The 12,315-nt window shown below is 41.6% G+C and overlaps 1 protein-coding gene across 1 annotated transcript in view; it reads right to left on the bottom strand.

The window, feature by feature from the left end:
* Positions 1–2,366: 2,366 nt before the first annotated feature.
* The window catches only part of Utp20 (UTP20 small subunit processome component), a 97,262-nt gene continuing 87,313 nt past the window's right edge, over positions 2,367–12,315 (bottom strand). Inside the window, exons 57-62 of the mRNA XM_042693150.1 lie at positions 11,109–11,296; positions 10,487–10,558; positions 6,733–7,026; positions 5,371–5,497; positions 2,947–3,092; positions 2,367–2,695 (exon numbers count right to left, since the gene is read on the bottom strand). Coding sequence (XP_042549084.1) covers positions 2,540–2,695; positions 2,947–3,092; positions 5,371–5,497; positions 6,733–7,026; positions 10,487–10,558; positions 11,109–11,296 — 983 coding nt within the window. The 3' untranslated portion in view covers positions 2,367–2,539. The remainder of the gene's footprint in view (positions 2,696–2,946; positions 3,093–5,370; positions 5,498–6,732; positions 7,027–10,486; positions 10,559–11,108; positions 11,297–12,315) is intronic.

The raw sequence follows: 12,315 nt of genomic DNA, 5'->3' as shown, positions 1-12,315 counted from the left end.
ATGATGGAAATGGTAGAAGAAAGTTTATACTTTGAGGTGCTAGGCTTATACTCAAAAGACAGTTACTCCCCTAAGGTTCAGGAGCTCTGAAAAATAGAAGCAGGGGGAAATAGGGCCTAGCAAGCAGATGCTGCCTGGGGTATAGCCATTGCCATCTTGATCTGAAGCTGAATGCTATGGTGGATCCTTCCTGTAACCCTAGCTAGTTAGGAGGCTGAGATCTGAGGATTGCAGTTCAACACCAACCTGGGGAAAGAAAGTCCATGAGACTTATCTTCAATTAGCCACCAAAAAGCTGGAAGTGGAGCTGTGACTCAGTGGTAAAGTACCAGCTTTGAGCTAAAGAGCTAAGGGATAGTGCATAAGCTCTTGAGGTCAAGCCCAAGTAATGGTGTGAGTGTGTACATGCACACATACATACACAATCTAAAAAAGAAGTTTACCAACCAGGCCAATAAACCATGCCAGTCTAGAAGTCAAATGCAATTTAGTAAAGTTCCCCCCATGCTTAGGACAGTGACTACCCCATGGGCTGGTCCTAGAGGAGGACTTCATTCTCCCCAGCATTCTCTCCTACAGACCCTTTGCAGCTATAGGAATCCCAAAAGGGCCAGAGCATCTGCTGTTCCTAATTGTTAACAAGGCCTGTCCAGACCAATTCTGGGGCAATGGACAATTAGACTACCTGTGGCCACCTCTGAGCTGCAGGACTTGGACTGTTTTCACTATATGTCTTTTCACAATCAACTGCCAGTTTTTCCTATTTCACTTAAGGCCAATGTCTGTACCCCTGAAGACCACAAAAGATGGCTATAATACCATTGTCCCGGGGCATCCCTATGTCATGCAACCATATCTCTTTCCTAATAAACCTTTCTGATACTTTTTAAACTTTTCCAGAGTGGTTTATAAGGCTTGCTCTACTATGTATGCTAATACTTGGTATTAGCCTTACCAATCCAATGGGTTCCAAATATAAACTCAGTCTGGTGTTTACTTAAAGGAGTAATTCAGAATATTTGGTGCAGGAGACAACTTCCCTGGTATAATTCCTTTAACTTGTGCTATGGGAGATGAAAAGGTATAGGGACTCAGCCAGCCAGGGTAGTACTTAGGGAGTTGTGGGGAGAGGTTTCAGGCAGTGAGTACACTTACTAGTATATAACTCCTTAAGAACTGGTAGAGCCATTAGCATCTCATTGTTAATTTTAAGCGGACTGTTTATGCTGTTTTTGTGCAATGCCAGTTTCTCTGGTCACTTTTTTTTTTTTGGTCCAGTCGTGGGGCCTGAACTCTGGGCCTCGGCGCTGTCCCTCAGCTCTTCAGCTCAAGGCTAGTGCTCTACCACTTGAGCCACAGCGCCACTTCCGGCTTTTTTCTATTTTGCTTATGTGGTGCTGGGGAACCGAACTCAGGGCCTCATGCACGCAAGGCAAGCGCTCTACTACTGAGCCACCTTCCCAGCCCCTCTGGTTACCTTTTCTACTGATTAGCTTTGCTGATTCACTGGTAGTTGTTATATACTGGACACTAGTGATCCTATAAAACAGTATTCAGCATATATCATATCCTAGTTTGTAACTTTTCATAAGCTAAAGTTATTAATAGTATTGAAACAGGATTTATGACGTTTACTATGTCAACAGCAGTTTTTGTGTCTTTTGGTAGCTATAGGCCAAGCCACTTACCTTATTCTTTTTTGAGAATGTCATAGCTATCTCGGCTTTATTAAGCTAACATTTAACCAATAGTATTAACTTGGAAAGAAGTAGCAGCTTATGATACTGAATCTCCTACTTCCTGGCTACTTCTCTTTATTTGTGTAGATATTTTTAATGCCTTGTTAGAATTTTACATACTTTCCACAAAAGAATTGTGAATATTTTATTGTATTCTTGTTTTTTTTTTGGGCGGTCATGGGGCCTGAACTCTGGGCCTGAGCACTGTCCCTCAGCTCTTCAGCTCAAGGCTAGCACCCTACCACTTGAGCCAAAACGCCACTTCCAGCTTTTTCTGCTTATGTGGTGCTGAGGAATCGAACCCAGGGCCTCATGCATGCAAGGCAAGCACTCTACCACTGAGCCACCTTCCCAGCCCCTATTTTATTGTATTCTTAATACCTACATTTTTCTTGCTATTAGACAATGAAGATATACAGTAGTATTAAACATTTTAATTAAAAAAAATAGCATGATTACATTAAGCTATATAATATACATTCAAGGCCACAGTTTATCTTTTTTTTTTTTGTCGGTCATGGGGCTTGAACTCTAGGCCTGGGCGCTGTCCTTCAGCTCTTCAGCTCAAGGTTAATGCCCTACCACTTGAGCCACAGAGCCACTTCTGGCTTTTTCTGCTTATGTGGTGCTGAGGAATTGAACCCAGTGCCTCATGCATGCAAGGCAAGCACTCTTACCACTGAGCCACCTTCCCAGTCCCACATAGTTTATCTTAAATAAACTTAAATCTGTGATAGTGGAGAATGTACCAAACAGTTCACACTTTGTAGACTGAATTACGCACACAGCATAGGGAGGTCTTACTCCACTATGGCTAAATCTTTCAGGCTGTGAGTCTTTTGTCTCTTGGCCTTATAGCCTGGACGCAGGAACTCTATTTTCCTCTTCTTTGCTTCACTTTTATTTTTATGTTTCTTCAATTTTTTCTTGGCAGCAATATCAGGATTAGTTACAAACTTGAAGAAAGAACAGAAATTAGAACGTTTTAAGCCAATCCAAATCAAATGCAGAAAAAGTGCCATATTATTTACTTTTAAAATTTAATAATATGCTCACTAATGAAAATATTGAGCCCCAGATAAAAGTCTCTACCTTCCAAAACCTCTTGCCCCCCTCGACGTAGCACACACGAGTGCATACTCTCGGCTAAAAATGTTTCGGTTATGTCACATTAAGTGAAACAAGCCATGTTCTAAAACAAACTCACCTCTAGAGCCTTCCTCTTTTTCCGGAGTGCCCTCTTCTGATTAGCCTGTTTCTGTACTGAGGCAAAGGCTAATGAGAAGCTCTCAAGCCCAACCAGCTTTTTGAGTAATTCTATAATTTCCTGGGAAAGGTTCTTCAGCATAGGATCTAGTGACACACACAGAGTAGTGATTAGACTCAGGCATGTGACACCCAAGTGAACAGCACAGAACACTTGAACCCCTGCTACAGCATTTAAACACCAATCCCAGACTGGCCTCTGTGCTTCAGACAAGGGAAGACAAGCAGAAAGTGCTGATACCAAACACCAATTGCCACCTCAGCCAGGATGAAACAGGAAATCAGAGATTATGAGGCCTACTTCTCAGTAGAACCTGGCCCTGAAGACATTAAAGCAAATTCAAGAACGTGACAATGTTTGACCCTACCTTTATAAACCTGCTCAGGTTTGTGCAGATGTAGGGAGAGGTAAGATTGCTTCTCTAGCTTCTCTCTAATCTGTGGCTCACAGAAACTTAGCTCTGTCCACAGAAACCTTTTCTGGGGATTAGAGACTAAGAAGCAAATGAAAAGCTAAATAACTTAGATTTCTGCATTTTCAGAGTTCAGGGTATGTGTTGATTGGAAACACCAATCCTTTCCCACTAGTAAAGCCCTAATGCCTGCAAACCTTAGGTATTTAGTAAATGTTGGCTGACTCAAAAGCAACCCTGATCCTGGCTCTCAGCAGCCTCAAACGTCACCAAGGCTTTTCTACCCTTAAGACTGGAGTGTGGAAATTTCGCCCAAAGTTGTAGAACTGAAAAATCTCCTGGGCTGGGAATGTGGCTTAGTGGTAGAGTGCTTGCTTACTAGCATGCATGAAGCCCTGAGATCCATTCCTCAGTACCACAGAAAAAGCAGGAAGTAGCACTGTGGCTCAAAGTGGTAGAGTGCTAGCCTTGAGCAAAAGCAGCTTAGGGACAGTGCCCAGGCCCAGAGTTCAAGCCCCAGAATTGGCAAAATAAATAAATAAACAAATAAATAAATCTGCTTCATTTGCCTATTTTTTAAACCTTTCCTTTTGGAGACAGTTTTACTAAGTAACCCTTAGCTGATTTCAAACTGCAGGGTTGTATCTAGCTACTTTTAAACTTCTGTTTTTTCTTTTTTGTTGTTGTTGGTTATGGGGCTTGAAATCTGGGCCTGGGCCCTGGCCCTCAGCTCTTTAGCTCAAAGTGAGCGCTCTACCACTTGAGCCACACTTCCGGATTTCTGGTGGTTTATTAGATAAGAGTCTCATGGACTTTCCTGCCCGCGCTGGCTTTGAACCATGATCCTCAGATCTCAGCCTCCTGAGTAGCTAAGGATTACAGGTGTGAGCCACTGGTGCCTGGTTTACATCTGTTTTTCTTGAACTCAGGGCGGGTGCTGCCCTTGAGACCCTTTGTGCTCAAGGCTACCTCTACCACTTGAGCCATAGCTTTTGGTGACTAATTAGAAGAGGCTCATGGACTTTTCTGCCCTGGATGGCTTCCAACTGTACTCCTCAGATCTTAGCCTTCTCAGCAGCTAGGATTACAAGTTTGAGTCACTAGTACTCAGTTTACCCTGCAATTCCTAAGAAGAGAATATAAGAATATTTTATTGCTTATTATGTAGTTCAACCACTTCAGCCACAGCGCCACTTCTGGTTTTCTGGTGGCTTATTGGAGATAAGAGTCTCACAGACTTTCTTGCCCAGGCTGGCTTTGAGTTGCAATCCTCAGATCTGACTCCTGTGTAGCTAGGATTATAGGCCTGAGCCACCGGTGCCTGGCTTTATTCATTTTTTTGAAGACAGGGCTCCCCCTGTGCAGCCTTGAACTCTTGCTTCAATTTCCTGAGGGCTAGGATTACATACATATACCACTACACTTCAAACCTATAAGGTTGAACAATATACCAAATCAGTTTTCTTTGCATAATCAATGCTTAGGACTAAGGCACCACTTTTAGGAAAGAAACATTCACTCTCTATGAAAGCATATAGAAGAAAGTCATCAAATATAGTACAAATGTAAACTGGATACTGGTAGCTCATCCCTGTAATCCTAGCTACTCAGGAGGCTGAGATCTAAGGATTGCAGTTTGAAGCCAGTTTGGGATGGAAAGTCCGTGAGACTCTTATTTTCAATTAACCACCAGAAAACTGGAAGTGGCACTGTGGCTCAAGTGGTAGAGTTCTAGCCTTGAGTGAAAATGTTCAGGGACAGTACACTATGACCAACAAAAAGAAAGAAGAAAATAAAATTAGTATAAACATGCTGGCTTATGTGCAACTAAACTGTCTTCATAAGATTTCATCCTTAAACTCTGTATGGACTGAAGACCAAAAGGAAGGAGGCAACTAGGAGAGAAGTTAGAACCCCTAGTATGTAGGAAGACAGAAGGTGGTGACCATTACCTTGATCTGAATAGGTGCTGTTCAGTTCTCGATACAGAGGTGAGATGATCACTGGGAGATACGGCTTTACCCTGTCCACCCCAAGATCCACTGCAACAGCCCCAAGGAACTTGAAGATGCATGTTCTCTATAAACAAAGGTCATTTTTACTGGAAATGATTCTTTTTCAGTCATAAGAACTCGCAGTATTAATTTAGAAGATAAGGTTCTACCTTCCCTACAACCCAGCCCAACCACTTCTAGGCATCTACTGTGAATATCATGAGCCAGGAAACAATAAAGACACCTGCACATCCATGTTCACTGCCACACTATTCACAATAGCCAAGATACGGAAACACTCAGATGCCCCACAATAGATTAGTGGATCAAACATTTGGGTACCTATACACAATGGAATCTTACCCAGCTATTAGAATAAAATAATGTCATTTGTAGGGAGATGGATAGAACCAGAACAAATTATTTTAAGTGAGGTAAGCCAAGCCCAAAGAGACAAATGGCACATATTCTCTTGATATGCAGAAATTTAGATCACTGGGATATGGTAAATTACATAGGATTCTAGATACTCATACACAGTGCGACCTAAAGAGGATGCTTTTAGGAGAGAAACAGGTGTGATGCTTCTTCATATTTATATAAAATAATATACATACATACTGAAACCAACTCCAAGATATGGAAACAACAGACATCTTTTTTTTTAAGTTTTTAGTTTTTGATGCTTCTGTCTTCTTTACCTTATATATGGTGTATTAAGCACACATCTTTGGAAGCATGGGAGGAAGGGCATAAGGGAAATAGGGTGAAAAGTGCAGCAGTGGAGCTCACTGGACACTGATGAAAGTGAACCATACAACTCATGGGTGAAGATGGGAAAGAAGGACTGGGAGAGAATGAGGGAACAAAGGCACTGTATGAAAGGAAATGTACTCATTTCCTGACTCATGTCATTGTAATCCCTCTATAATAACAAATAATAACTAACAATAATAATAATAAAAGACAAGGTTCTATACTGGGACAGATTGTTGGGGGTTTAGGTTCAACATGTAAGGTTCCTAGGGATTTGAGAGGACCAATAATAATATTAAATTTCTTTTTTTTTTGGGGGGGGTCTGGTCGTGGGGGTGGTCTTGGCCTGGGCGCTGTCCCTCAGCTCTACAGCTCAAGGCTAGCGCTCTACCACTTCAGCCACAACGCCACTTTGGCTTTTTTCTTTTTTGCTTATGTGGTGCCGAGGAATCGAACCCAGGGCCTCATGCATGCAAGGCAAGCGCTCTACCACTGAGCCACCTTCCCAGCCTATATATTAAATTTCTTTAAACGAAAAGGCCACTTATATCCATCCTGTCCCACCTTTAGGAGGTTTCTAGGTGAATAAGCAGCTTCCAGTTTTGCCACCCGAGACAACTTCTGGATCAGCCACAGAAGAGTGGCTGGTTTGCCGGGCTCTTCCTTCTCCTCTTCCCTTTGTCTGTCAGGCTCTGCCTTTCCATTCCCACGGGTGTCATTTTCTTCTAATGCATCCCTGGACACAGAGTCTCCTAAAGCTTCGTGTTGTACCAAGTCTTTTATTTCACTTTGCTTATCTTCAGAATGTGGTTCTAGTAAATATACAACTTTTGCTACAAATAACAAATTTTTCACAACCTTTAAGAAAGATGTGTGGGGGGACATAAAAAAAGAATTAAGATTCTGAAACAAGCATGGCTCTCTAGAGCGTAAGCTACAATAGGCATCTGACAACTGGAAAATACAAGCAAACAGTTGGGTATTGCACTATTAAATCAATGAAGGCTACATCTTGGACAATTCTTATGTTCTTCCACATAATATGTTCAAATCCATTTTCATGGAACCTATTGGCCTAGTTCCACCTTGCAAGGTCACACAGGATAAATCAAAATGTCCTAATGGAACAACTACCTTTTGATGTTGTTGTTGTTCCAGTCCTGGGGCTTGAACTTGGCTCCTGGGCACTGTATTTGAGCTTTTTCTGCTTAAGGCTAGCACTCTACTACTTGAGTCAAAACTCCACTTCTAGCATTTTGGCGATTAATTGGAAATATAGGTCTCACAGACTTTCCTGTGCAGGCTGGCTTCAAACCATGATCCTCAGATTTCAGCTTCCTGAGTAGCTAGGATTACAGATGTAAGCACTGGTGACTGGCCAACTACATACTTTTTTTTCCCCCTGCTTATGTGGTGCTGAGGAATTGAACCCAGGGGGCCTCATGTATGCAAGGCAAGCACTCTACCACTGAGCCATCTTCCCAGCCCCACCTACGTACATATTGAAAGAAAACTTTCACCTCTATCTTCATTAAATTCTTTCAATCATTTTCCTTTTTTTTTTTTTGCTGGTCCTGGGGCCTGGGTGCTCAAGGCTAGTACTCTACCATTTGAGCCACAGCACCACTTCTGGCTTTTTCTGCTTATGTGGTGCTGAGGAATCGAACCCAGGGCCTCACGCATGCAAGGCAAGCGCTCTACCACTGAGCCACCTTCCTAGCCCCTCTTTCAACCATTTTATGGAGAGATATATTAATTGAACATTGTTTGGTTGTTCTATTTATTTATTTTGCTGGTCGTGGGGCTTGAACTCAGGGCCTGGGTGCTGTCCTTGAGCCTCTTTGTATCAAAAATAGTGCTCTATCACTTGAGCCACATCACAACTTCTAGCCTTTTTTCTAGTTTATTGGACTTAAGAGTCTCATGGATTTTCTTGCCCTGGCTGGCTTCAAACCATGATCCTCAGATCTCAGCCTCCTGGATAGCTAAGATTACAGGTGTGAGCCACCAGCACCTAGCTACTTGATTGTTTCATATACAGTATGTTAATTCAACTTTAAAAGATCTCAGTCTTGACTAGCATGCATGAAGCCCTAAGTTCAATTCCTCAGTACCACATACACAGAAAAAGCCAGAAGTTAACCAGGCACCAGTGGCTCATGCCTATAATTCTAGCTGCTCAGGAGGCTGAGATGAGGGGATTCGTTTCAAAGCCAGGCCAGACAGGAAAGTCTGTGAGACTCTTACATCCAATTAACCATAAGAAAACTGGAAAAGGTGCTCTGGCTCAAGTGGTAGAGCACTTGCCTTAAGCTGAAGAGCTCAGAGACGGTGCTCAGGCCCAGAATTCAAGCCCCATGACTGACAAAAAAAAAAAAAAGCCAGAAATGCTGCTGTGGTGTAAGTGGTAGAGCACTAGCCTTGAGTACAGAGAGGCTCAGGGATAGAGCCCAGACCCTGAGTTCAAGCCCGAGGACTTGCCCCCCCCCCCCAAAAAAAAGAGCAAGATCCCTGTTGGGTTCTGTTACAAGGAGAGAAAATGAAGTCTTAGATTTATTAATTGATACACCCAAGTACAAAGTGAATGGTTTATCAGGATTCAGAAATCTTTAGAATTCATGGCTAAGTTCAAGGCCAACTGAGCATCTCCCTCAAGTCCCATCTATTCCAGTTAGTTAGAGTATTGGTCTTATAGTAATGGACCCATTCATGAATCCTTATCTGTGAATTCTATCAAATCTCTGATAGATTTCAACCTAGTAACATGAGGGAGAAAAACAAGATGGCTTGGGTTCATTCACTATCCTGGCTGTTCTGCTAGATGTTTCCAAAGTGTAGTGCTCAGAACTCCACCTTCTCTATATCTGGCTTAGCCATTAGGAGTTAGTGCCAATACCTTCTCAAACTTGACCTTTGAATACAGCCTGGGTGTGAAGGCTTTCTCTTCCTGTGGTAGCCACTTCAGTGTTAATTTACCCTAAGATATGCAACTAAAATCCCTCTTTTACACTATAAATCTCTCTTGGTCACCTTAACTGTCCATTAAACTAATAACTACGTGAAACATACTCCACTGTCTACCCTAGCAGGATTTCTTTGTCCCACACTGCTCTGCACTGAATGCCTATCCATTCCTTCCTTGATCCTATCATAAAATGGGGCAGGCTCTAAATTATAAAATGTGACAGAAAGGTCAGTGCTTATGACATGAAAATATTCTTTAGGTGGAGATATTGACCTGGTTTCTGGTCTCTAGCAGTCTATATTGCTCTATCCAGTCTAATAAAATTCACAGAGGGACATGATAAAGGGCCATGGGATGGCCAAGGGCCAAGTGGTGTTTGCCCATTAGTTTCTAGTCTCACTTCTCTATCAAAAGGAAAAAAAAGTACAAGGGCTACTCAAAAGCAAATTAGTTTACAAACTACTTAAAACAGTTATCTCTATTTACATGTTGTAGTATGGAAATACATAATATACCTTTCTTTTCTATTTTTTTTTTTTAAAGTTGGTTGTGGGGCCTGGGCACTGTCTCTGAGCTCTTCAGCTCAAGGCTCTACCACTTCTGGCCTTTTCTGCTTATGTAGTGCTGAGGAATCAAACCCAGGGCCTCATGTATGCAAGGCAAACACTCTACCACTGAGTCACCTTCCCAGCTCTACCTTTCTTTTCTTTTGTCAGTCATGGGGTTTGAACTCAGGGACTGGGTGCTGTCTCTGAGTTCTTTCACTCAAGGCGAGTGCTCTACCACTTTGGGCCACAGTATCACTTTCAGTTTTCTGGTTAATTGGAGATAAAGAGTCTCATGGACTTTCCTCCCCAGGCTGGTTTTGAACCTCAATCCTCAGATCTCAGCCTTCTGAGTAGTTAGGATTACAGGCATGAGCCACCAGTGCCTAACATTGTAATATACCTTTTTCTAACAAGGAAATGACTTATCTGTTATTAAGGACAGTTCTCAGAACATAGTATACTCAGAACACATTATTGTTTTTCCTGATTTCTTAAGATAAAGAGAGAAAGGTAATTATATCTTATTAGAAGAGTAATTAACTGACTAATCAATGCCCTTTAACCCTTTTGTTACAGTGAAGTAGCTGTGTTAATGCTGAAAATGCAGCCTCCCACTGAAAACTTTAAATTAGAGCCAATGCCTATCTGCCAACATAGTCTCCAAAGTTACATTTAAGTATATGCCTTTATTTTACCAAACTAAAAATGGGCTAAAAACTAAACAAATAACAAATGTGAGCTTATCCTCAGAATGCTGAAGAATAGTAGGTTGCTTCTACTAAACTAGGAAGACTACAATTCTTACCTGTTCTCCAAGAGACTGATCTAAGAATTTGGAATGCAACTGGTGGCAAGAGGCAAGAGAGATACTTTTCATCTGAAAAGAAATGGGACATTGGCAGGGTGAAATTCACATAACAGGATGTTTCTGATTACTTATGAAAACCAGCCGTAACTAACCATAATTTGACTGATTATATTTTGCTCGGTATGACTACTTATATAGATTTGGAGAGAAAAAGTTCTAGATCAGAAACTGAAACTGTTCCCTTGTGAAACACCCCAAGTGTTTCAAGTATAAAGAAATAGAATTCTTTCATATTCTGTAGAGATGTTGGTAATAATCCTTAGCATTTGGGTATTTTTTCTTTTCTTTCCTGACATTCTCCACTCATGTCATAATGGACCGTTAACATGAAATATAGACAAATCAGAAGTCTGGCTCAATTGATGGTAAAGTTATCTTTTAAAAAGCCTGGCCTTGAGGGTGACCTCCCTTCCGTTGTTAGCATTCCCATATTGGTTCACACATGTAGCAAGTAGTCACTTAGTGTTTTCTCCAAGGGCTGGCCTCAGGACAGTCAAACAACCACAGCAAGATGTCTTACAGGTCATGAAGGAAGGAAAGGTTTTAAGAGAAACCTTACCTTTTGGTCTAGATCACCTGTTAGAAACCTGACTGCTACAGGGTCTGAGAGTTTCTTTTTTCTCTTTTTGGTATTCCATTTTTGAATAAGCTCCTCAGGCTGGCAAGCAGCAAAGAGTAGTCCAAAAATCTGGGCTGCTGTGAGCCACACCCAGCTGTGAGGATGTCTCAGGTGGGTGTGCACGTGACCTAGGGGAATGGAAATACATTCTTGGATGTCTCATATTCCTCGTTCTCTGGTAGCCAACGTATCTGAATTAGCCATAGAATGAGCATCTATTATACACATGTGTGGGACAGGGAATCAAAGCTGGTTAGAACAATCCTGCTTCTCTACACAAGAGAAAATCAAGAAGCAAGTAGAAAACCAATTCCCTATCTCTAAAGGATACTAAAGAGGTAGGTGTTAACACTGGCTCTATGCAAACTAGTTCCATACAACATATAGGCATCCTATATGAAGGTGTTTCAGATTCAAGGACGAGGACACCCATGTTCCATCTTCCAGAGTGAATGAGACAAGTATATAAAGATACATGCTTGTTTCTATTACTGAAATTGGTAGGCCCAAATAGCTGCCTGGAACACTCTCTTAAGGTTTTCTACCTGCTAATGGTGTTTATATATATTATTTCATACACCATTTAGACCAAAAGACCAAAGTCTTTGGCTTAGGCTATGTAGCCACTTGCAGAAAGCAGAGCTGCAAAGCCTATAATGTGTCTCAAAGAAGATGGATCAATCAAGTCATTTCAGTTTCAGCCTACACTACTGTATTTATCAACAAACATGTTCCTATTGTTGTTCTATATTTGTTGGGAATATACTTCAGTAGTAGAGTACATGCCTGACATGGACAAGGCCCTGAATTCAATCTCTAGTTTCAAAGGAATTCAAAATATGATGAACCAAAACAGAAAGGTTATAAGAGTCTATTTGGGACTAACTAAGCAGCAACCTCCCTCCCTCAACACCTCTATTTTTTGTTTTGGTTGTATTGGGATCTGTATTCAGGTCTTGCTGGGCAGGAGCTTTACCAGTTGAGTCATATTACTGGCCCACTGTGCCTATTTAATAGACTGGATGGAAATATTGACCATTTACAAATCTTTAAAACATCAAGGTGTTTATGGAAAGTATTTTTAGGTTTTTTATTTTGTGCTAGTCTTGGAGCTTGAACTCAGGGTCTAGGCACTGCCCCTGTGCTT

This window comes from Dipodomys spectabilis, unplaced genomic scaffold, assembly GCF_019054845.1.
Source record: "Dipodomys spectabilis isolate Male_0828 unplaced genomic scaffold, ASM1905484v1 ptg000163l, whole genome shotgun sequence".
Classification (NCBI taxonomy): Eukaryota; Metazoa; Chordata; class Mammalia; order Rodentia; family Heteromyidae; genus Dipodomys; species Dipodomys spectabilis.
This window is presented reverse-complemented; position numbering and strand designations above follow the sequence as displayed.